This window comes from Sus scrofa, chromosome 13 (genome assembly GCF_000003025.6).
Source record: "Sus scrofa isolate TJ Tabasco breed Duroc chromosome 13, Sscrofa11.1, whole genome shotgun sequence".
Classification (NCBI taxonomy): domain Eukaryota; kingdom Metazoa; phylum Chordata; class Mammalia; order Artiodactyla; family Suidae; genus Sus; species Sus scrofa.
In genome coordinates, this window is record NC_010455.5 from 92,106,683 (window position 1) to 92,130,847 (window position 24,165).

The 24,165-nt window shown below is 35.5% G+C and overlaps 1 protein-coding gene across 1 annotated transcript; it reads left to right on the forward strand.

The window, feature by feature from the left end:
- On the forward strand, positions 10,128-24,001 carry SUCNR1 (succinate receptor 1). Its single transcript, XM_013982123.2, has 2 exons — positions 10,128-15,877; positions 20,614-24,001. The coding sequence occupies exons 1-2, from the start codon at positions 15,875-15,877 to the stop codon at positions 21,565-21,567; spliced, it is 957 nt and encodes a 318-aa protein (XP_013837577.2). The 5' UTR covers positions 10,128-15,874; the 3' UTR covers positions 21,568-24,001.

Sequence of the window (24,165 nt, forward strand, 5' to 3'; positions counted from 1 at the left end):
AGAGTTCCAAGAATCAAACTTAACCAGGCATTCTCAGTACCAGGATGCTGTGGAATTCTGGCTGGAAAAGAAAATGGAGGCAAGAAGTAATACAGACATAAGCATTGGGCAATCATTATTTTATCATCATCCAGCTAGCCTCCCTGAAATTAATTAAGGTAGGAATTAATCCTTAACTTTCTCATTAAATGGTTAACATTAGAAGTAAAACAACTTCAGCAAGTTCAAATTTCCCTAGCTTTCCTGTTTACAAATACTCTAACATGTCAGGCCAGGCAAGAGACTACTTACCACAGGGATATTTCTAGAGTCAGAGTTCTAGAATAAAATCTCAGTTCTGTCTTTTACTATGTAGGTCACTTTGAGTAAATTAATTAACTGCTCTAAGTCTGTTTCATCATTTATAAAATATGGATACTATATTAAATTTATACTTTTTTGAAATTAAAATAGTGTATCTAAAGTTCTGGCAAATTAATGACACATATATGTCATAAAAATCAATGAATCATCAGCCTTCAAGAGCTGATTGGATAAGTGGAGATAAGGAAGAAAAATCAATAGGTCTTCTATGCTTTTTGAATGATTGACTAGAAGAATGATGATGTCATTCATGAAGATGGGATTACAAAGAAGATAGATATGGTGTGGATATGGATTAGGAAAGATGTGGTGAAGAGAAAGATTATTCTAGTTTTAGGTATGTTGTAATTAAGATGCCTGATTATAAGAGGTGCCCTTCGCTGCTTACTCCATCCATATCCCTTTCTATGGAAAACTATATTCAACTTATACCACTTGACCCCATGCCTTGCCTATTCCTTACCCAAGACCCATAGACCCAGCTGAAAAAGGTGAGCTTAGAAAGTTAGACATCTGATTCAAAAATTGGGAATGAGGTCATTAAGGTTATTAGGAAGTCATGCTGAAGGAAAATGCAGGTTTAGTGGCTAAGGTGACCATTTGAAACAGTAGAGAAAGACAAGATGATTGAATAAATAATGAGAGTTAATAGGTAACAGTGATGATGATGATAGGTAGATATATGGACAAATAGATATAGATAAATAGAAAGACAAATAGACTAGCTTCCACTTATTAATTGCTGACTTCTAAATTTCTAGGTTCTTGGTGAGGCCTAAAAATACTTATTCATGTTATTATTATTTGTATTCTTATTTGTGAATGCATCCTTAAAATAAGCCTACTTTGCAATAGGATATGCCTTGACTAGAATACCGTGGGTGAAACCATCTACCTATTTGGTGTTTTTGTTTTTGTTTTTGTTTTTTTCCTGTAATCACCAAAGGACTCTAAAATAGTAACTACTATGCATGGTCAATAAAAAAATCATACTGTATTTTAGCAAGCTTAGAGTGATGATATTACAGAAAAGTTTATATTACGATTATGTACTCTGAACTCAACTACGTATGCTCCTCATTTCACAGTTGATCTGTCATGAAGGGCCATGTTTATTTCATGTATTATGAAATGATATGTCACTTAATCTAATCCCCCTCTCAGAAACCAAGAAAATGCATCACTAAGCAACCGTTTTTGCTTCTCTGCTGTAAGCACTTCTAACATAGTCATATAAAATTTAGTAAATGAAACATAGCAAAGGATATAAAATGCAGTATACTCAAAAATCAAGAATCACATAACAATTTTACATTTTTCTAAATCCCATATTTAGTATTCCACATGTCAATTGGTCTTTGAGGAAAGCTAGAAGACATGAAGCTTCCCATTGAGTCTAGTTATATCCTAGGTTCCAAATCTCTGTGGTTACTGATGGTTTCAATATATTTAGGCAAGGACTTTGTTTTACTAACTATCTTTACCTTAGGACAACCTGCATAACACTTAATCATAACAGGGAAAATTTAAACACATCACTAATTTATTTCCAAATATATACAGAAGGTAGCATCTTTCTATTTCTGGAAGGTTGTATATAATATGCTGTAATTTATTATAGAAAAATTAATTTGTTTTTTAAATCACAGTTTACAATCCAAATATAATATACACCATTGAGTCACTGATTCAAGCAAGCCTTACATAGAACTCAGATTTAGGAGGATAATGGGAGCCCCAGAATTCGTGGCCATGGAAAGAAGCTGTGGGTGGAGTTCCTGTCGTGGCTCAGCACAAATGAATCTGACTAGCATCCATGAGGACACAGGTTCAAGCCCTGGCCTTGCTCAATGGGTTAAGGATCTGGTGTTGCAGGGTCCTAGGGTGCAGATGTGGCTCAGATCTAACATTGCTGTGGCTGTGGTATAGGCCAGTGGCTGCAGCTCTGATTCCACTGCTTGTCTGGGGACCTCCATATGCTGCAGAACCCTAAAGAGACAAAAAAAAAAAAAAAAAAAAAAAAAAAAAAAAAAAAGAAAAAGAAAAGAAAGAAAAAAAGAAGCTGTGGGGATTTAAAGACCTAAGATATACAATGTCAGGAAGCTGGATCTCATAGGACATGAGGACATAGCAACTATGAAACACAAGAGAGTAAACTTTGTGAAAGAAAAAATGTAGAGGACATAAAAAGGCAAGTGACTAAAAGATCTTTGAAACAATTATGCAAAATTTCAACTATTGATGGATGATATTACTATGTGAATGCTAATATTAAGAAAATACATGTTCTGCTATTACCAATAAAATGTTGCCCTTTCAAAATAGTCCTTTATCTTGCCTTAGCAAGAGTTGCAATTTTTAGCTGATAAACGTTGTATCTCAGGGATTTTTAAATCTCAGAGGAAAATACAGGTCCAAAAAAGAAACACTGTAATTAAGTCTGTTCTATTTAGTATAATCCAGAATTTGAAAAACTCTATGCCCATGGGGCTCCTCTCTGAAGGCTTGACCTCTGGTACATGGGAACTATGCAACTGCCTCTGTGCACAGATGTGTAGACATTGCTTTAGAGAAATGTTAACTAGCTATTTTGAAATACCTTTTTAATTTATGCAAGTTCCTCTGTGTTACAACTAAATATGACCTCATTTTTGGTCATATTTGGAGAGGAAAAAGGCCATTGAGAAGTGGAGTGAGCATGTGATTCATGTTTTTACCACCTGTCACAAGACTGGCCTAAGCCATCTTGGGGGTAGGAGGCGTCATTCAATGGGATTAGAAAATTTCAAGTGTATACCTCCTTTTGCACAGAGGGCATAGGACTGTAGAATTGCTCTCATCTAAGAACATTTTCAGAATTTAACATGGAGTTAATTTCTCCCTTTAAGATAAAGAGTGCCAATTCCTCAAAATAGAACGCTCATATCTTTTGGCCCAGATGAAGCCCCAATCATTCTGACTCCCTGAGATTGTGCTGGTTTAGGTTCCTGGATATATAGAGACAAAGAGAGATATTTAAAGACCATTTCTTTCTCTCTTAGATGTTCACTTTTGTAAGAAAAGCAATGTAACATCCTTTTTCTAATTTATTTTAGTGAATACCCCATGGCATTTATAACTTTTGTGAACACTCTATAACCATTTATTGCCAAAGTTAAAACAACTCATTTTATATTTTGTTTTTTCCCTTTATGATACTTGTACAGTTTGAAATGAGATACACTAAACTAGCAGAAATTTGATATGTCAATATAGTGAACACTATCAAGAGACTATTATACTTGCTGTTATGATTGCATCTAAAGCAATATGTAACTTTAAACTAAATTAAGACAGGTGCAAACCTAGATGTACATAATTTTCCCTCTGAGGATTATATAGCAATTATTTATGTGATGATATAAATAATAGGCTTAAATATCATGATTCAAACAAGATACATAATTTCAAGTCATTTATTATTTAGCTCCTTAAAGACAATAAGACATTGAAACAGAATCATTGTCAGTTCAAACTTAATGATCCTAATCATGAATCATGTTTTCTCATTGTAAAGACATTTTGTTATTCTATATTTAACTGATAAATGCCTGAAGAAAACCAGGAATAAAATAAATCAAAATCCAACATTTATTTCCTATAGCTTTCTTTCCCTTAAGGCCTAGACCAGCGGTTTTAAGTCTTTTGATATTAGGGAATTTAAAAATGAATTGATTGTAGCCAGGAGTGAGAAGTAGGCTGTCTTCTTATTTATTGAGCTGAATGTGGTTAAAGATTATGATTTCCTTCTGTCTCAAATGTGAAACCATGAAGAAAGATTGGGGGTGCTGAGCTGGGATGCTATAAGGAAGAGAAGAAAGCAGAGTTCAGACTCCTGAATTCTTAACAGTGACTCCTCTTGATGTCCACAGTCATAATCACACAGGCCCACCTTCCCATCTTGTGCATCCAGACAGGAGAGAGTCATATCCCTTGCTTGAGAGTGGGTCCCTGCAAGAAAAGGATTCCTAGACATTTTTTGGAAGACACCATTTAGTGCTTTACATCACTACTGTTTGCTTGTAACTTCTTGCTGGGAGAGAACCTGCATGTGCTCACCAAAAGAACTAGGGGATTTTCATGCACAGTCATTTCTGTAAATATTCGTTTAATTATCAATAGTTTCCAAGAAATATGTACTCTATGACTCCAGGGGAAAAGGAGGCAAAAACGAGGGACAAAATGTCATGGTATAGTTTTTGTTTTTGTTTCAAATTAGGTACTCATGAAAATAAGGCAGGGGACTCTTTTAAGTCACTCTTATGCTTCCTAATGCACCTAGCATAGATTCTGTCAAAGAGCACTGTTAAAACACACACTGCTGGGAGTTCCTTTCATGGCTCAGCAGTTACTAACCCAGCTAGGATCCATGAGGATGCAGGTTCGATCCCTGCCCTTGCTCCATGGGTTAATGATGTGGTGTTGCTCTGAGCTGTGCTGTAGGTTGCAGACCGGCTTGGGTCCTGTGTTGGTGTGGCTGTGGCGTAGGCAGGCATCTGTAGCTCGGATTCGACCCCTAGCCTGGGAACCTCCATATGCCATGCGTGCAGCCCTAAAAAAAGAAAATACACACACACACACTACTGGGAAGTGTAATCTTGGACTGTAGATGTGTGTGTGTGTGCATAAAATATATATATTGATATATAATTTAAAATTCCTTCTGTAGCAAATGTATATATACTTATATACATATTAGCTATATATATTTGCCATATACATTTACTAAATATATATTTTATACACACACACATATGCGTATTCAGTATAAGCATGTAAGTGCCAGTTAGTAACAATGACGAATACAAGGATTTATGGAGTGGTGTGTTAGTGAATGCTTAACAACCATCTCTCTGTGAAAAATAGGAGTTGAGGGAAAGATGGTGCTGATTCAAAGGCTTTGCCAATTTCCATGGTGTAAATATCCTTACTATGGCCAGATTAAAACTATTAACTTGACCTCAGCTAGCTTGAAATATTCCTGAAAATTGAACAATAGGCTCTTATGAGCTGATATGATTGAGATCTAGGACACCATTGGCTCTGTATGTATGTATCTGCTTATACATGTAAGCAGGTAGAATGTAAGGTATTTGCTCATGTGAAAATGCTATCTGAATATTAGAGGAAATTCCTTTTGTTTAACATTACTGTAGACATGATTATTCTGAATAGCCAGTGGCTTTCTGTGACCTGTATCACAATATAACAAATCATAATTATGATGACATCAAAGATGGACAGTTTATCAGTGTTCTTTCTTAGTTGGATACAACTTGTTGTACACAGTTAATATACAGACAGTAATGCATAAATTATTTATTAGAATTTTAGCCATCATATGCAGATATTTGGTTCTCAAAATCCTGTGAAAGAAATTTAATGCCAATTCATTATATGAAAGGAATTATTATTTTAGTGACACAAGAAGGTTCATTCTTTATAACTACTGTTTTCATCTTTTCTTAACATTATCTTAAGAAAAGCAGTTTATAATTCTTATTTTTAGTTTTCCTTCAAATGACCTTCGGCAAGAACAAACTTTGTAATTAAAGGTGAAAAAAAAAACCAGTTTAATGTATTTAAATTTTTCTCATGTCCAGAATAATTCTCCAGCTATGCTTGGTATATCTTTGAAATTTTTAAAAGTGCTTTTTAGATAGTTTTTTTTTTTTTTCTTTTTGGCCACATCCCCATGGCATGTGGAAGTTCCCAGGCCAGGGATTGAACCTGTACCACAGCAGTGATAACACTAGATCCTGCCTTGCTACCAGGGAATTTCTTAGACAGGTTTAAAGCATAATGTAAGGACAATGACAATGTCAAGCTAAAATTAATTGAAGCTTTGAGACTCCTCCAAGTAATTTCATTCATTTCTGGTATCATTATATTCCTGCTAATTTTTGTACAAGAACAAGGCAATACTCTTTTACTTCTAATATTAAAGGAGCCACTACCCATAACTGCAGTATGGAAATACAAGACCATACATATTAACAGTGTGATTTATTCCTGTTAAAGAAACAATTATTACTTTACAATGTTTGACTTAAATCCTGTGTTAGGAGACCCCTGCTTTGGGGGAGGCAAAAGAGACATAGTTTTTCTTATTCTTTTTTCTTTTCTTTTCTTTTCTTTCTTTCCTTTAGTATTTTTTGCTTTTTAGGTCTGCACCCATGGCATATGGGATTCCCAGGCTAGGGGTTGAATCTGAGCTAGAGCCGCTGGCCTCTGCCACAGCCACAGCAACAAACGATCCAAGCCGTGTCTGCGACCTACACCACAGCTCACAGCAACGCGAGATCCTTAACCCACTTTCTGAGCAAGGCCAGGGATTGAACCCTCATCCTCATGGTTTTTAGTCGGGTTTTTAACCCCCTGAGCCACAATGGGAACTCCAATTTTTCCTAGTCTTGCCATTAAGTGTAAATAAAAACCTAAGAAGATTCTAAAAGAGGGAGAGAAGAAGGCAGATTAGCTGGAGTTTGGTACCCAAAGAATAACACAGGAGTGACATCTTTTGGTTGTTTTTTGTTTCTCTATTTGTTTATTTCTTTGCTGTTGTTATTGTCTTTCTCATGTATACCAGAATTGGAGCTAAAGAAGTACAACCCATAAAGGGCAACAGGCATAGACAGGAAAAAAAAAAAAAAAATCCCCAATAAATCCCTGTTCCCCATAGGCCAAGGGATAGGAAAGGGAGAGTCTAGTAATATATAAACCTTTTAAAACTGTTCTAATACCAGAGGGGTGGGGGTGGGGGGGAACAGTCTGACCCACTCCCACCGACACCAACAAAGACTGAATGAGGAACCTAGATTCCCACCCTTGTCAGTCTGTAAAGGAACCGCACATGCTCCTGTAGGGAGCCAGGACCTTCATCCCTTCCTGACAGTTAACAAGGCACTACCCTTGCCCCTACTCTGGCCTGGGGTCAGAGGAGCCCAGTGGGCAATATTCACAATACTTGCTTCGGTGTTCTGACTTAGCTGGAAACTCCCTTATAGTTTCACATTAACCTTTTCCTTGCATATGTAATATTTTCCTATTGTCTCATTTATGACGCATAATCAGATCTTTTTCTTTTCCCTTTAACTCTCAGTTTAATAGTAGGTTTTATATTACTGACTTGCTGCCTAAAAATAGAATTTTATTCTTTTTTAATTTCCCTACAATTAAAAATAATAAAATTTTATCTGTGAATTTAGAACTTTGTCTGGCAAAATACCTGTAACTAAACTCTAAAAGTTATGACCTACAAAAATTTTCAATTTTGTAAAGGCGGAGTATTCAAACTAAAATGAACAAAACAGATTAATTCTGGCAAAATCTTCCCATCTGTGTAAATAAAACTAAACAGTTATAAAGTTAATGAATGTAGCATATTGTCATCATTAAAATAAATGTGCAACAGACCTAGTAAAGAAAAGGTAAGCCAGATTTTTTTAATTTTGAGAACTTTTACCATCAGCAGTGAATTTTCTGCTTCCTATTGGTAAAGTATTTGTTCTTCCCTTAATTCTTTTTTTTTTTTCCTCTTTTAAGGCTGCACCTCTAGGATCCAAGCTGGGTCTGCGACCTACACCACCACTCACAGCAACACCAGATCCTTAACCACTGAGCAAGGCCAGGGATTGAACTCGCAACCTCATGGTTCCTGGTCATATTTGTTTCCACTGTACCATGATGGGGATGGGAACTCCCCCATTAATTCTTGTTCTTTGACCTTGACAGGCATGTGTTTGTACTTCCAAACATTTTCCACTCTTTGATGTCCTGGATTCTAAGAGGATTTTCTCCCCATTTATATGATTGATTTTCTTCTTAAGTTCACAGAGCATGGGACTTTGTGATAGCATTTTTTTCTCCTGCATTCCTTCTTCCCACATTTAACTAAGAGGCTGGGTTTTCATTTCTCTAAGGAACAAATAATACTTAGAAACTTATTCTTGCCCCTTATCCTTCCTGCTATTTAAAAGAAGACTTGAGTAATAACCAAAAGTGGACAAAGCCATTGCATTAGTCATAAATCCATGTATTACATTTCAAACACTACATGTTCAATTCTAAATCAGCACACTAATACTCTGAATTACTTTATGTCAAAATTGATACTCTATGAATCTTGAATAAGTTTATTCAAAGAATAAACACTGAAACATTAATTCACTTTATTTATTTATTTAGTCTTGTTTTTTTAGGGCCATACCTGCAGCATATGGAAGTTCCCAGGCTAGTGGTCAAATCAGAGCTGTAGCTGCCTGGCTATACCACAGCCACAGCAAAGCAGGATCCAAGTTGTGTCTGTGACCTACACCACAGCTCGCAGCAATGCCAGATCCTTAACCCAGTGAACAAGACCAGGAATTGAACCTTCATCCTCATGGATGCCAGTTGGTAGATTTGTTAACTGCTGAGCCACGACAGTAACTCCCACTTAATTATTTATAAGCTGACATTTTGCAAAAAGTATTTGAAGCAGCTTATAATAATTTTCAGATATAATAAGATGATTAAAACTAGAGTAAACAAATCTAATTCATTAACTGTGGTCACTCTCACAAACCAGAAATCTTCTAGGAGCCCAGGACAACAAGGAAACATAAAATGGCAGAAAAGATTAGAAAAAAATTTTCAGTTGGTTATTACATTTTTAAGAGGACATTATCATATGGTAGAACCAGATAATTTATACTTAAATAAGAGTTACTATATTCAGGACAAGATATACCAAGAGTGATATCTTTAATTGGTAGAGACTTCCTGGAGCACTCTGTTTTGAAATATTTTGAGGTTGAGTTTGGTCACAGCAGAAGCAAAAGCATGATTGATGTCTGCCTTATGATTTACCATTTATTACTCAGTTCACCAATTTGCTTCTTTTTTTTTTTTTTTGAGAAAATCAAGGCTCAGGTAATGATGTAAAATTTTCAAGGTCATATATTAAGTGTGTGACTTTGCAAATCAACAAAAGATTATGGAAATCTATATATTTAATAGAGTATTATAGAAATTCTATCTTGTAAGAATTCAAACAATAACAAGTATCATATTGCAGACTAGCTGAGGACAAAAAAGGAAAGCCTCATATGTGATGAGACTTTGTTGAAACTTTTAGCCAAATTTGAGAGTAAAAAATTTATAAGTTCCTTGAGGTCAGGTTTTATATCTTATTTATCCCTTTATTTCCCATATTGCTCTGAACATAGTAGGTGATCAATGCATATTTGGTGAATTCATTTTTTTATAGTAATGAAATATTAGTGTCTAAGATGGAATAGAAGTTAGGAGAGAAGAGAAATATCAGACACTGTTTTGTGAAGAGATTTTCTAATTTCTGTTATGTTATCTCCTCTCACAATGCTTTGAATTTAATATTCAAGAATCTAATGTCATTGGAAAAATTTATTTCTTTTTATTTTTCCTGTATTCTAATCTGTATGACAAATTAGCATTTCACCATTTCCATTTCCTGATAGAAAGATATATATGGAGGCCTTTAAAATATGTTGGCTGGAGTTCCGTCATGGCTCAGTGGTAATGAACCTGGCTAGGATTCATGAGAATGTGGGTTCTCTCCCTGGCCTCTCTCAGTGGGTTAAGGATCTGGCATTGCTGTACAATTGCTCTACAGCCAGCAGCTGTAGTTCCAATTCGACCCCTAGCCTGGGGACTTCCATGTGCCACATGTGGGCCCTAACTAGCAAAACAAAAAATAAAATAAAAGATGTTAGGTGAATAAGGAAAAAATGATAGAATACAGGAAAATGGCCATTTTTATTTAAAGTTTTCTTGGAGTCTTGGCGTTAAGGTCCATCAGAAGCAAAACAAATTGATGCAGCTAGTGCATATCATTGTGGCCACAGTGTACAAATGCACAGAATTTTATTTTGAGAGAATGGTCTTTTGGCATGGGTGTTTTGCAGTTCTTTGGCAGTGAGAAGTTTCTGGCCAGCTCAGATTTGTCATGTCCCTCCCTTGAACTTAGAGGCATCAAAGAAGGTCAAATGGCTGGATCCTCTTTCTCAAACTTGCTGTTATTTTTTTTTCCTTCTTTTTTTGTTAAGATAAACAACATTAGATTCAAGTCTAGGGATGGGTCAAAGTGTGGTTTTTTCTTCCTGCAGCAGGAAACAATGATATGACTCTCAGGAAGGGCTCTTTAGCTCTCTTCCCTTCCCTGTGAAGCCTGGTATCCACTGTGCACAGAACATCTCTCCTGGTACCCAAAGTCAGCCTTTCCTATATGTGTATCCATCCTGACCTCTCTGAGCCTAATGTCCTTGTACTTGGGATGAGGGAGCTCTATGCAATGACTTCTAAGCATTTCTCCAGATCTGACAGCCCATGCTAGGAGCTTTGACCAGCAGCAATTCATGTAAATAATACAAGTGATTTGGGGTTTTAAAGTTAGGTTAACATGAAAAAAATACTACTCATAGACACATAAATGATACATACAAAGTAGGGGATATTTTAAAAGGCAATATTTGAAATATTTTCTTAACCTTCTGCATTGTTTAAATGTAATTGTCAAAACTGCTACAGTCTGAAAGTTCTTCATTTACTACATTACAAAATTGACTTAATAATGAAATCAAATTTTATTAGTCTTGTGCTGTAATAAGTCCACAAAACCATACTTTAAAATAGTAGTTGCATCGATGAGTGTGTTATAGAGGTAAACATACTAATACAAGAGAATCACATCACCAAATGTTTTATTAGTGGGAACAGGTAATTTTTAAAATTTAATTCATAACACAATCACAGAGTACTTAGCTCTCTTAATGAATGTATTTCTCATTCTCCAGGGAATTTTGAAAATCTCTCAATTCAATTACAAATGCTCAGTGAGAGTCAATCAGATTGATTTCTTGTTCTTTATTCCAAGGGTAAATAATATATTAGAACAAGCAAGGGGTGCAAGATGGAAAAAGGTTAATTAGATCCAGTTGTGCTTATATGCACATAAAACAATGAGTAAGCTGTTTTTTTATTTTGTTTCATTTTCATAAATAATGCAAAATATTCCAAGAATTAAGAAAATATGTGCAATATTATACTGTACAATAGATGTGACTGGAAAAACTGAATAGTTGGATAGCCAATTCACAAATCAATAAATTATTTCAATATTTCAGGAAAACCCTTTTTTTTGTTGTTTTTTTTTATGTCCACATGCACGGTATATGGAGGATCCCAGGCTAGGGGTCTAATCAGAGGTACAGCTGTCGGCCTACACCACAGCCACAGCAACGCAAACTCTTTTTAGTTAAAAAGGCTATACCTTAGTCAGTGATAGTTAAGAATGAAAACTGACTCCATAATTTCACATGAATGTTTAAATTTCATATCAGGAAAACAAGACAATATTATTTTGTGGAGAAACACTGATGATTAACGCTTACCGTATATTATTAAATAATCAGTTAACTGTTGAAATTTGAGCATTAATTGAAAAATAAAAAAGGGAGTGTTCTGTATTTCTAGACCATCATTAGTTCAAAGAACTTAGAATCTTTTCAGGTATAGCCAGATATTTTTAAAAAGTAACATATTTTAATTCAGCAGAAAACAATTCTTTTGAGCTATGCTGAGAAATAATAAACATGACATATTTTATTCAATGGGCTAAGAAACAGAGAAGCAGCAATGTTGTACAAATTTGCATTATTAATGTGACTCTTACATGGCAAGGATTTTTATATGAAGAGGAAACATTGGAAATCCCTTCCTCAACTGGAAGGTCCACCTTGGATGGATTACATGGTAAAGTAAATTTGGTCAATAGATGATTTGTTTGAATTTTAGAATCTGGAATTGTTTAGAGATAGTCTACACATACCCTCTATATGTCTTCTCTTTTGCTGTTCTCTTAATTTCTTTTTTTTCTTATCTCAACACATTCTTTGAATAGAGAAACAACCGGGTAACCTTGGGAAGGTCCACCAGCACAGCAACACCAAAATATCTTCTTCAATTATATTCTTGATTTATTTCAACCTCTTTGGGGTCATATTGTTATTATTATTACCCATTAGGGTTTGGGAGAAGTTCCTTGAATTGAATTAATTGTCCTCCTCTTCCCCTACTTATAATTATTCCCTTGATGATCAGTGTGACCCTTAGACCAGGTTGTTTTCCATATAGTCTTATTTGTACTGTTGAAAGAAATGTGTCATGTAAACATGCCTAGGGCTCTTGCTGGTAGAACCTTCCCATAAACACTTTCCTTATTTATTTTAAATGTGTCTGGTTGTCTGGTTTCCTATCTAAAATGTTCTATTCTATTTAGTTGGTGGATTTAAATACTTAAATTTAATACTAATTAATCAGATAACCAGTAATTAAACTTAGTGTTAATTTTAAACTTATTTTCATTAGGTTAAAACATACAGAATTTTGTGCTGTATTATATTGCCATATATAGAGTAAAAATTATCCAATGTCAGCCATGCTATGTATTTGACCTAATATTTTCTTCTTTACCATGAGAGAAACAGAACAACAATCAAAGGCATAGGTTTGGGAGTCAAACAGACGAGCCTTCAAATTACAGCGCAGTCATTTACTAGCTGTGTGATTGTAGATAATTATTTAGTCTTTGGCCTCAGTTTCTTCATCTGAAAATTAGGGCTAATAATAGTATTCACTGCATTGAATTTTTGTGTGTATTAAAGGAATTAATGCACACAGTGTTGTTATGGAGTGCTCAAAAAACATTAGTGAAAGTGATTATTAACATTGGATTTAATTAATATTTTGATTGTATTTCCCACTCTTTTCTTTTTCCTCTTGAATTTCCTCATTGGTGCTCCTGGTTTATATGCTCTTGCATTCCTAGCCCATTATATTTTCACATACTATCTCATTTGATACTATGAGCATGATGGAGTTTACTTCTATAACAGCTAGCATTTATTTAGCAACTACTATTTACCTCATACTACATGTATAAACTATGCTTCTACTATCTATGTAACAATTCCATGAGATTGGCACTCCTATTGTCCCTGATTTACAGGTAAGAAAACTGAGAGCTAGGAAGTGGTCAAGCCAAGGTCTGAAAGGAGTTAGTTTGCCTCCAGGGCTTGTGCTCTTAACCAGTACACTGTATTACCTCTTAGTCAATTATTTGGCTTTATTGCTTTCAAAGTTTCATTGCTCCTCAACCAGTAAATTTCAACATGTCACACTGTTTTTCAAAGAAAACAAAACAAGACCAGAATAAAAAACAAACAAACGCTGCTTCATTGAAATTTTATGTGCTGAATAGAAATTATTTCCTAGAATATTTGTACTCTCACAGGTAAGACTGCTACACAATTTGCAGAGTCTTGTGCAAAATAAAATTACAGGGCCCTGTATTAAAAAGTTGTTAAGAATTCTAGTGACAGTGTGACAGTAGAGCATTAAATTGAGCGTGTGGTCCTTTAGAGCAAGAGAACATGTGTGGCTAAAAGGTAGTACACCCATAACCTAAGACCTGCTTACAGGGCCCATAAACTGGCCGTGGCCCAATGCATCTATCCTTCAGTCAACCCCAGTGAAGCCTGATAATATGAATGGAACAGAAGCGCTGAAGACCTCTTATTGAGTCTGTCTCAGAATCATTCTAGTTTCTACACTGAGAGCATCTCAGCAGAAGGACCTTTAGCGGAGACTTGGGAGGGAAGCAAGGATATCAGATCTGATTACTGGTGCTGTGAAAAAGGAGAAGTATAGACCACTTTTCCTCTTAGCAGTCCAGAGTGAGATGGTGGTCAGGATGTGGGGAGAAGAAAGAGGAAGTTCTAGGGAACTCCCTCCACCCCACAAAGAGGGAATTGTCCTTGTCCCCCATCAGAATGGTGGCAGCAACCTGTGAAATATATCCATGAACGTTGTTTGTTTGGAAGGGGTCCACGTTAATTTATTTAAAATTAGTAAGCCTGGCACTGCTCATTCAAATGCTTTGCGTTTTGCACTTTTAACATTATAGACAAAAATGATGTTTTTAGTCTTCCTCCTAAAAGTAGAAAAGAGCTGCATATCTGAAAAATAGTTGTCATTAATTTTTGAGCTTTGATTCAATCTGTGGTGTATATCAAAAATATTGTTGTTCAGTCTAGTAGGCAAACAAGCATGCGAGCAGGTGCTTTTAGAATAAAAAAATATAGGTTTAAATTCAGATCCCTCTCCTTATTGACTCTATGACCTTGGGAAAGTAACTTTTCTGAGCCTCAGTTTTTTAAATTTAAAAAGTGAGAAAATTTTAGAAATAATAAACAACCTCAGATGATCTTTATAATTTTTCAGTACATAAAGGTGTTTAGTGCAATACCTGGCACATCATAAGAATTCAATAAATTATAGAGACATTATTTCATATAAATATGCATATATTTCATTTAGAGGTACATTTGTATTCATGTATGTGTATACTTTTAAGTATATAATACGGATAGGCATATGCATATGTGTATGTATGTATATTTGTGTATAAATGAGGTTTCTGAGTTTTGGGTTCTCATATATTGGAGAAGGGAAAATGCTTGGCCAGGAGGATTGGCTGCAGTAGTTTTTTGGGGGCTTCTGCCTGTCACTGCCAATTCAACATTTAAGTTTTATGGTATTCAAATTAAATTACTACTGTCTGTACAATTAGGGACTTTCTCAGCATCATCCCTATGCTTCGAATCAGGCAGATGGAGTGTTTACTTGAATATAAATCTATATAATCCCCTGAGAAATCCAGGTGTGTTTCCTCTCTGAAATGGTGGTGATGTGCTTCCAGGTGCTATGCAGAACATTGATTAGAATGTGTACATTGCCTTCCATCTTACTTAGACGCCATCTCTCTCCCTAATCTCTAGCCACCTGATGTATTTTTTATGTGTCTCTTGATTTTAATCACTGAGAATAAGACGGAAAATACCCGATTTCTAATATCTCTTTTGATAGCATAGTGACGGAGTATGTGTCCAAATTTGTCTCCAAAATTTCAGTTTTATTCCCTCAAATTTCTTGATAACAGTTGTTTAGTTATTATAGGCTCAATATATAATGCACCAAACTTTGTGAATCTGAAAAATGAAGAAAAGGCAGAAGCAATTGTGTACCAAACATAAACAGCGCTTACCTTGTCTTACGATTTAAATATGCAAATAAGCATGAAAATAATGAGTGCTTCTCTGTTGTTTTGCTAGTGATTGGAATAATTTCAACAGTAGTCTTTAAAAAATCTATTCATTGAATGTATTTTCCATAATGAGTAATTTGTTCTATGTCTCATTTTCTCTGAAAGTTCCCCTACTTGAACCTCTGACTTGGCAGTTTAAACTTCTCCAGAACTTTTGAATTATTAATCTTGGCTGCATGATATGCAAATCAGACTGTACTAACTGGCCAGCAGCACAGCACTGGGTCAGAAGCTGTATCAAGTTGCTGGCAAAGAATATCTGTCAAGGGATCAGGGCTTTCCAACATAATGGTAAGCTATAATGCAACTCGTGTTGCCTAGGTATATATATTAATGCCAGATATCCTGTTAGGGATTTATTTTTAAAGTCACCTGTGAGCAACTAAGGTTTTAAGTAATGTTTAAATGAACTGTCTGATCTGTCATTTATAAGTATGTGTAGAACAGCAAAAGAAACTAAAAAGAAGGCATAATCATTTCCTCTACATTTATTTTTTACTAAATTATACTTTTTGTTTTAATTGCCAAATACTAAGTTTATTTTATTAAAAGAGGTTTATTATATTTTTTAATGTCTTGGTAAGTTATATTTCAACAAAAAAGAGTAACTGGATTTACTGAATTAAATATAACTACTTATAGAATGTAATTTTAAAGTTTTTAAGTCATATGAAACAATCTACCATCTACAATATATTCTCAGAAAACAATGTGTTAGAGAAAATTTTAAGGCATTCTGAAAGAAAAAAAGATTATAAATTGTCATAAATAGCACAATTTCATTTTTGTAAAGATAAATTCAAATAAATATTAAAGTGTAGGAAGTTATCCCAATATCAGGTATGGCTGGCTTATAGATAATTTTGAATTTTTTTCTTTATTTCCCTCGCTCTTTTTTTTTTTGCCTATTTGCCTTTTCTGAGTCAGTGTTACATAATAATGTGTTTTTTAAAGTTATTCTTTAAAAAAACAATGAACCAACCACTCTGAAAAGTCATTCACTTTCCTTATTCCAGTCCTGGTATTCTTTATCCCTACTACCTATCTTAATCTCCATCCCAGTGGATGACTCAAACTAGAATTCTCTATGGCCCCTAACTTGCCTGAGTGGTAGCTATTGGCAATCTGGCTTCTAGTTATACAAGCCTTCATGAATGTATTTTCCTTCCATGGCAGTCAAACCTTTCTGCCATGTATAAGCTACTGTCATAATTCAGTACTTTTGAGAACTAACTGGACAGAAAGATAATGATCATGATTAGGAAAAGAGGAAATTCAAAAATGAAACAAAGTTCTTGTCAGAGAGAGAAAGTTCCTCTTGTCTTAATATTCATTTTAGTGCATGCAGGTGCATGCACCAAATAACAAAGTTGCCTAGAACTGAGCCCTGAGGAACTCCAATATTTGACCAAAAAGGGATTAGACCATAAAAGAGTTTATAAAGAGAGGAAGGAGGATAATGAGAAGACATTGCCATGTCAAGCCAGGGAAGGGAGAACTTCCAGAAGCTGTAGAATGGTAAGTAGCCGGGAATAGAGTAAAAAATGATATTAAAAAATATTGAAAAATTACTGTGTTTCTAAAAAATAAAGCTTATTATTTTTAAAAACATCTTTGACCTTTTGCTGTATTCCTGGAAATTTTTAATTTTTAATATTATACATGCTGATTTGGAGGAAAAAAAATGAAAGTCTAGGTAAACCAAAAAGAGAAAGGGCATGATAAAAATTATCTGGAATTCATCACTAGGGGTAAAACTATTAATACTTTCATACATGTCCTAGATGTTCTGAAGTTTATTAATTTCAGATGTAAATTTCTAATTTTTTAGTTAATTTAAAAAATTGAGCCTAGAAGATGCATATTAAATTTTACCATCTACAAATGTATGTCTGAATCACTACTACAATTGCAAAATTTGAGTATTAATCATACTATATTTAGCATCAGCTATTATAGGGAAATAGAACAAGGAACTTAGTTTGATGGACTTCCTACTTATCTGACCTTGGAGAAATATATATATATAAAGATGTTTTGTAAAGAATCAAGTATGTATATTCTTCTCTCCCCTGAGCAATCATTTACAGACCATCTACTTAACTGGTAGTTACTGAACCAGGTGTATAAGATAAACTATGAGTAAGATAAAGTTGTGTGAAATGCTAAGAAGAAGCTAAGTATATAATGGGGGTGGTGCTAATTAGATTGGGGAGTCAGAGGTCCTATCTGAAAAACCACACTTAAACTGAGGTCTGAAAGAAGTGCAGATCTGAAAGAGTATGTGAGGGGCTAGGCTCATAGTAGGGGAAGGTCAGTGAAAAAATTCAATGAGCTGAACATTAGGAAAATTCTCTGTGCAATCAAAGAAGAGGGAAAAAATGAGAAGGAGGAGAATAATACTAGGTGAAGCTGATGTCAAGTACAGGAGCCAGACCATGCAGGCCTTGAAGTCTCAGAAAAAAACTTTGGGCTTTATTCCTTAGACAGTGTAAAATCATTTAAGCATTTTGTTTGAGGAGAGCACTATGATCAGAATTTTGATTGCAGCCTTTTAGGATTGTTTAGCTATTGTGTCACATATAGATTGAAAGGGGACCAGAGAAGATGTAAAGAGACCATAGGAGGATATAGTATAGTCTGAGATAAAGATGATGGTGGCCTGGATTAGAATGGTGATAAAGGAGATGGAGCCATAGTAATGGATCTGAGAAATATCCAGCCATTATAGTAAATAATACATGGTTAGTCATCGTTACTATAGATGACTTCAAGGATGTTGCTCAGATGCTGAGGTGAACACCTGGGTACATGTGTTAGGTGGAGATACAGCAGGATTGAGAATGAGGTTGAAGAGCTTATATAGAATTCTGCAGGCAGAGGTGCCTCTGAGAGATCAATCAGTGGCAAGAGGTATAAAAAACTCAAGTTTATAAGACAAGTCTGGGCTGGGATGTAAATCTGAGAGGTTGATATGTGGATGGTCATTAAAGATAGAAAGTGTATGAAGTCAGCCAGGCAGAACATAGATAAAGGAATTCAGTACCAATCCTTGAGGAACTCCATATTTAACACCTAAGCCAAGAAAGTTTACCCCATAAGAGAGCCTGCAAAGAAAAACCAGGGAGAAAGAAGGAAAACCAGGAGATTATCATGTCACAGAAGGCAAAAGAGAGAGTGCTTCCAGAAGATATAGTATGAACAATAGCTGAGAAGTCAAGTGAGAAAATGACTGAAAAATATGCATTGGTTCAAACAACATGGAACTATTTTGGTGAAGTGGTGGGTCGGAAGACACACTGGAGAAGGATGAAGAGAGAACAGGGTGTCAAGATGTCAAAACAATTAGCGAAGATAGCTTTTTTTTATAGATCAAGGTATCACAAGGAGAAAAACATGTGAAACCAGGGAAAGTGGTTTGTGGCTTAAGTATGCCTTATTTTTAAGACTGACAAGATGAGAATGTCTAAATACTGATGGAAAGGACACAGTTGAAATGGAGAAGCTGAGCAAACGGGAAAGAGACCAGATGGATGACTCATAAAAATCTTGAGAATTTGGGCTTGAGCTGAATTCAGAGTAACCCCGGAGGAATAGATATTCTCTGTTGTCACTGGAAGTAAGGAGAGGACAGAAACAGAGGCAAGAAGCAGAGAGTGGACACCAGTGAACAGGCTCTGTCTCAGGGATTTGCAGGCAAAACCATCTGCTAATGATAAACAGAATAGAGTAGATGGAAGAGATTTGAAAAAATTGGAAAGTTAGGAAACATTGAGAAAGAATAAATTGCCAGCCATGTGAAAGAACAGTAGAATCACATAACCTCAAGGACAGAGTGAAACCGGTCTGCTTCGCTCTTTGGCAGCATTCAGAGTGTCTGTTGCCTGATAAAATTCCAATCCAACTTCTAGACTTGGACTTAATGTCAGGTTGCCACAGAAAAGACTTGAGGAGAGGCTCAGAGGAATTTTGGATGTTTTAAAGTAAGCAATCAAAAGTAACTTACTGGGAGTTCCCGTCGTGGTGCAGTGGTTAACAAATCCAACTAGGAACCATGAGGTTGCAGGTCCGATTCCTGGCCTTGCTCAGTGGGTTAATGATCTGGCATTGCCGTGAGCTGTGGTGTAGGTCGTAGACGCGGCTCGGATCCCACGTTGCTGTGGCTCTGGCATAGGCTGGTGGCTACAGCTCCGATTTGACCCCTAGCCTGGGAACCTCCATATGCCATGGGAGCGGCCCAAGAAATGGCAAAAAGACAAAAAAAAAAAGTAACTTACCAAAATATTGCATTTACCATAGCTACAATTCTGTGACTTATCTTTGTAAATAAAACACACTCAAAGTTAGCAGTGATCTTCAACTGAAATAGAACACTTGAATTTGAAAAAAAGTAGATATAAGCTTTCCAAGATCCCTTTATTACAACGAATACTGCTCAATGTTTTCTTGTTTCCCAAGAAGAAGCAGTTCAGGTACATTTGTTCTTATTTTGCTCTGTTTATCAAAATACTACACTAAGAAAGAATCAGATTGCAAATAATATTCAGAGCACTATTTGACAGGAGATTTTTAGAAATTTTATTTTCAAGTTTACTTTTTCTTTACTAGAAATGAGTTGGATTTAATAAAGTGGCACTCCAGTACAATTTTATGAAATTTGATTCTTTAAGTATCTTATCAGCCACAAAGAATCTAACCTCTTTATAAGAGGAAAGTGGCAGGTGAGCAAGACATTTGAGTTTTGAATGAATCAGATTGCTTATTTTCATGGCCCCTATTCAGAAGATTTTACTCATAGCTATAATCCATTGTGTTTAGCACATAGTTCAAAGGAACTCAATAAATATTCATTAAAATATTGGTGATAAGATGTATGTAAATATGAATGTTTCTATATGCACTCCTTACTAATGTAACCAACTCTTTGCAGTTCAAATTTTAAGTGTTATTGATGATGATGATGTTCTGTACAGTTTTGTCTTTAGTCATAATCTAGTGATTTATCCTTGTATTTCTTCTCCCTTTAGGCATCAAATGCAACCTGCAAAAACTGGCAGGCAACAGAGATTGCCTTGGAAAAGTATTACCTTTCCATTTTTTATGGGATTGAGTTCATTGTGGGAGTCTTTGGGAATACTGCTGTTGTTTTCGGCTACATCTTCTGTCTGAAGAACTGGAACAGCAGTAACATCTATCTCTTTAACCTTGCTATCTCTGACTTGGCTTTTTTGTGTACCCTTCCCATGCTGATGAGAAGTTATGCCCATGGAAAATGGACATATGGACACATGCTCTGCATAAGCAACCGATACGTGCTTCATGCCAACCTCTACACCAGCATTCTTTTCCTCACTTTTATCAGCATTGATCGATACATTCTCATGAAGTATCCTTTCCGGGAACACCTCTTGCAAAAGAAAAAGCTTGCTGTCTTAATTTCTTTGGCCATTTGGGGTTTAGTAACTGTAGAGCTCCTGCCCATACTTCCTCTTATAAATCCTATGATAGCTGTGAATAGCACCAGCTGTACTGATTATGCGAGTTCTGGGGACCCCAACGTCAGCCTCACTTACAGCATGTGTCTCACTTTCTTGGGGTTTCTAATTCCTCTTTTTGTGATGTGCTTCTTTTATTTCAAGATTGCCCTTTTCCTAAAGCAGAGGAGCAGGCAGTTGGCTACCACTCTGCCCCTTGAAAAGCCTCTCAACTTAGTCATCATGGCAGTTGTGATCTTCTCTGTGCTGTTTACTCCCTACCACATCATGCGGAACGTGAGGATCGCTTCTCGTGGGGGGACCTGGAAGCAGTCAAAGTGCACTGAGGCCATCATCAACTCCTTGTACATGGTGACTCGGCCTCTGGCCTTTTTGAACAGCGTCATCAACCCTGTCTTCTATTTCCTCGTGGGCGATCATTTCAGGGAGATGTTGATGAATAAACTGAGGAACCACTTCAAGTTCCTTACATCCTTTAGAAGATGAGCTCATGGACTAACATTTTCATTCAGGGAAAAGTGAGGTGCTTGTGTAACAGATTCTTTTACACAGGCGGCTGCAGGCCAGTTCGAGTTTGAATTCACATATGTAAATCAGAGAGATCATAGACTTGACCCAGTTTTGAAGGCATGTTGGGCCCAGGTGTGTAAGAAGAAGAGGATGGGAAGTATTTATTGGTTTCTTGACCTAAGCATTGAAAGGAGTTGGACTAGCTCTAATGTTTGGGCATGTAAGTCTCAAATCCTAGGTGTTATAGGACCTTCTCAACCAGTGTGAAAGAAATAGAAGAGAGATAAAGAAGCAAGTCATCTGTGTTTATTTTGTAAAAAAAAAAAAAAAAAAAAAAGTTATATTAGTAATGTTCTGTATGTTATTTTTATTCATACAATCCTGTAACTTTATGTGAGAACTGAATAATAGAAGATGATATTTATGTTATTAAACATTGTTGTTAGAAGTTGTGCCCTTGAGCAAATTTAGGGTAAGCAATAACAACAATGAGCAGAAAGCAACATAATGATTTCAAAGATATCTCTATGATATTTCTTCATATTCATCATGAATTGGGGTCAATTTGTAATTATAAGTCCTTTTTGGTGATATGGTTTTTGGTGCAAAGAATCACATGAAATAGAACCTAAAAAGATAGTTCAATAATAGGAGAGATGTGGTTGAGCTTGGCTGTCAAAGGATCTAGCTGTAAGTGATTTTATTAAAATACCAGAAAGAAATACCAAGGATAGCTGCAAAAATTCCAAATTTACAGAGCACAAAGCATCTACCAGGAAGCCTAAAACAAGACAAAACAAATAAAAAATGAGTGCATTATTTTTATGAAGAATGTACCTTCTGGCATTTTATAATTACAATTTGATTGTCAGTGCATAAATATATTAAGTTCATTAGACTTGCTGCTTTTGACTAAATAATAAACTTAAAAATCTATGAATATCATCAAACCAGCAAGTAAGAGGGAATGAAATGGTAATACCAGAATATGTTGAGTTAATTATTTTCCCTTTTGGAAGGAAAAAAAAAAATCACGGTTTTTCTATCCCTCCATGCCCCTCTCCCCACATTTTCTTTTGTAAGCAATGGGATAATTTACAAGGACAACTTTATCTTGAAAGAGTGACTCACATCTGGGATGAGACTTATTTTCATGGAACATTGACAATTGGAAGAAATGTTCTAGACAAAATGCACTTTATGATTTTCAGAATATAAGGAGCATTTTTGTGCACATCAATACAGGTTATCCCAGGAGGGTTATTTAGACACCATTCCATGCCACAAAACAAATATGGGGGAGGAAATGAGTGCTGCATTAGCTTTTTAAAGTCAAGAAGTATAGGCATTCCCACTGTGGTGTAGTGGAAACAAATCTGACTGGGAATCATGAGGTCTCAGGTTTGATCCCTGGCCTTGCTCAGTGGGTTAAGGATCTGGCATTGTCATGAACTATGATGTAGGTTGTAGATGTGGCTTGGATCTTGCATTGCTGTGGCTGTGGTGTAAGCTGGCAGCAATAGCTCTGATTCGACCCCTAGCTTGGGAACCTCCGTCTGCTGCAGGTGCAGCCCTAAAAAGCAATAAATAAATAAATAAATAAATAAATAAATAAATAAAAAGTCAAGAAGTATCATATAATCCATTACTTATTACATGCAACAAAATATGTACATGATCATATGTCTGTGCTCCTTTCTTGAGGTCGTTAGCTATAACATGAAGGATGAAATAAGGATTATGAGAGCAAAGACGTAAAAGACCATTGTCCTTCCTGGTTCAAGATGCTCTGGTAACATTACTTTCTCTCATTCCAAAAGCCCAAAATATTCCCACTGAAATATTATAAAAACATATTCCCCAAAAAGTTTTGTTTTCTTACATATCTTTAAGCTTTAAGATATTTTTTCATGCTTTGCTTTTATTATCAATATTGTTAAAATTTCAATGTAATTTTATAACTGCCTGATTATAAACTGAAAACAGTTTTCTGAATTTTCTCATCAGAAAAGGCTGCAAAAAGAGTCTTAAGAAAAAGGTATACACTTATTTCTGCAAACTTAGCAACATATGTAATTGTAATTTTTATTTTATGCATTGGTTTTGAATTCGTAAAAATGAAATTAAATTTGCCCCTCCATCCAAGGAGTAGCAGGAGTAGATTCTAATAGTTCAATGAAATGTTTTGTGAAACTATAAACTCTTACATATATTTTTTAACAAAAACATTAAGTAACTTTGTGGCACACTTTTTAATTTTTTTTTTTTTTTTGCTTGAATCTGTCATACGGAAACTTAATGTTTAACTGACTAAAGAGACCTGCAATGAAATTACAAGAGTTGTTCTGTTTGCTTTTTGTACTAGGTGCTTGTAAGACTCACAAACAATAAATAGTGGAAATCTTCTGGATTTGTGGTTTTCAAAGGAAATAATGTTGGGCTTTTGTATCTTGTTTTTATTGGCTCCCTAGTGCCTTCAGAATTATGTCTAAACTACTTGGTCCAGCATTTTGTAATCCGGACCCACCTATTCTTTGTATGCTCTCTCTCGCTGCTGTTGTCACAAGTAATATC